The sequence below is a fragment of the Buceros rhinoceros genome, unplaced genomic scaffold (assembly GCF_000710305.1).
Source record: "Buceros rhinoceros silvestris isolate BGI_N320 unplaced genomic scaffold, ASM71030v1 scaffold25060, whole genome shotgun sequence".
In the NCBI taxonomy this organism is placed as follows: domain Eukaryota; kingdom Metazoa; phylum Chordata; class Aves; order Bucerotiformes; family Bucerotidae; genus Buceros; species Buceros rhinoceros.
The window spans coordinates 2,329-3,172 of record NW_010388278.1 but is presented as its reverse complement, the minus strand read 5'-3'; the positions used below and the strand labels follow the sequence as shown (position 1 = coordinate 3,172).

Sequence of the window (844 nt, the reverse complement as noted above, 5' to 3'; positions counted from 1 at the left end):
TCCTGGCTGAACCCGCAGCGCCTGGCGAGGAGCCAGGGCCGGGGGGGGAGGGGGGCGAAGCGAGGGCTTGCCAGGGCCAAGTCGCTGCTCGGAGCCTGTTTTAACCTTTTCTGCAGAGCTCAGCTGCTGGGATGGGTGCTGGGAAACGGCCAGCCCCCCACCACGGCGCTCTCCTGCCGGACGAGGGGCTGTGAGGTGCAGGTGGGGTTGGGGATACCCTCTGGGGACGTTCACTCCTTGCTCTGATGAAAGCCACCTCTTTCCCCAGCACTCTGGACATCTTCCCTACGCTGGTGGCCCTGGCTGGGGCAGCACTTCCCCCGAACAGGCGCTTTGACGGCTTGGATGTGTCCCCGGTTCTCTTTGGGTGGTCGGACGTGGGGCACAAGGTAAGGCAGAGCCACTCCCCGTTGTGACAAATGCCTCCTGACAGCAGGTCCCAGCACCTCTGAGTGAAAAGAGGTAAGTGGGGGTTGGAAGAGGTAAGAGCTGGCGGTGTGGACCCAAAGGAGCATCGTCTCAGGTCTGGAGGATGAGGAGGACAGCGGAGATGGCCGGGTGCTGCACCAAGGCTGGGCTTGGGCTACCGGAGTAAAAGGGCTTTTGGATTAATGAGGAGTTGATGAACGCTTTGTTCAGAAATGTGGGATTACAGGTGAAAACGTGCCCACCCTCCCGGGGGACGCCATCCCAGGGGACACCATCCCAGGGGACACCCGCTTGGCAGCTCCGCAGTGCCCAGCACGGTGTGTCTCCTGCCCCAGCACAAAAGGTACATCAGTGTGAGGAAGAAAATATCCTGGGGGCTCAGACCTAGTTGCATCAGCTTTATTTATCATGCCAG

The 844-nt window shown here is 60.8% G+C and overlaps 1 protein-coding gene across 1 annotated transcript in view; it reads left to right on the top strand.

Annotated features, from left to right (window-relative positions):
- Positions 1-389, top strand: part of ARSG (arylsulfatase G) — a gene marked incomplete at its 3' end in the record, with an annotated part of 14,038 nt that extends 13,649 nt beyond the window's left edge. Inside the window, exon 9 of the mRNA XM_010145428.1 lies at positions 269-389. Coding sequence (XP_010143730.1) covers positions 269-389 — 121 coding nt within the window. The remainder of the gene's footprint in view (positions 1-268) is intronic.
- Positions 390-844: the final 455 nt, after the last annotated feature.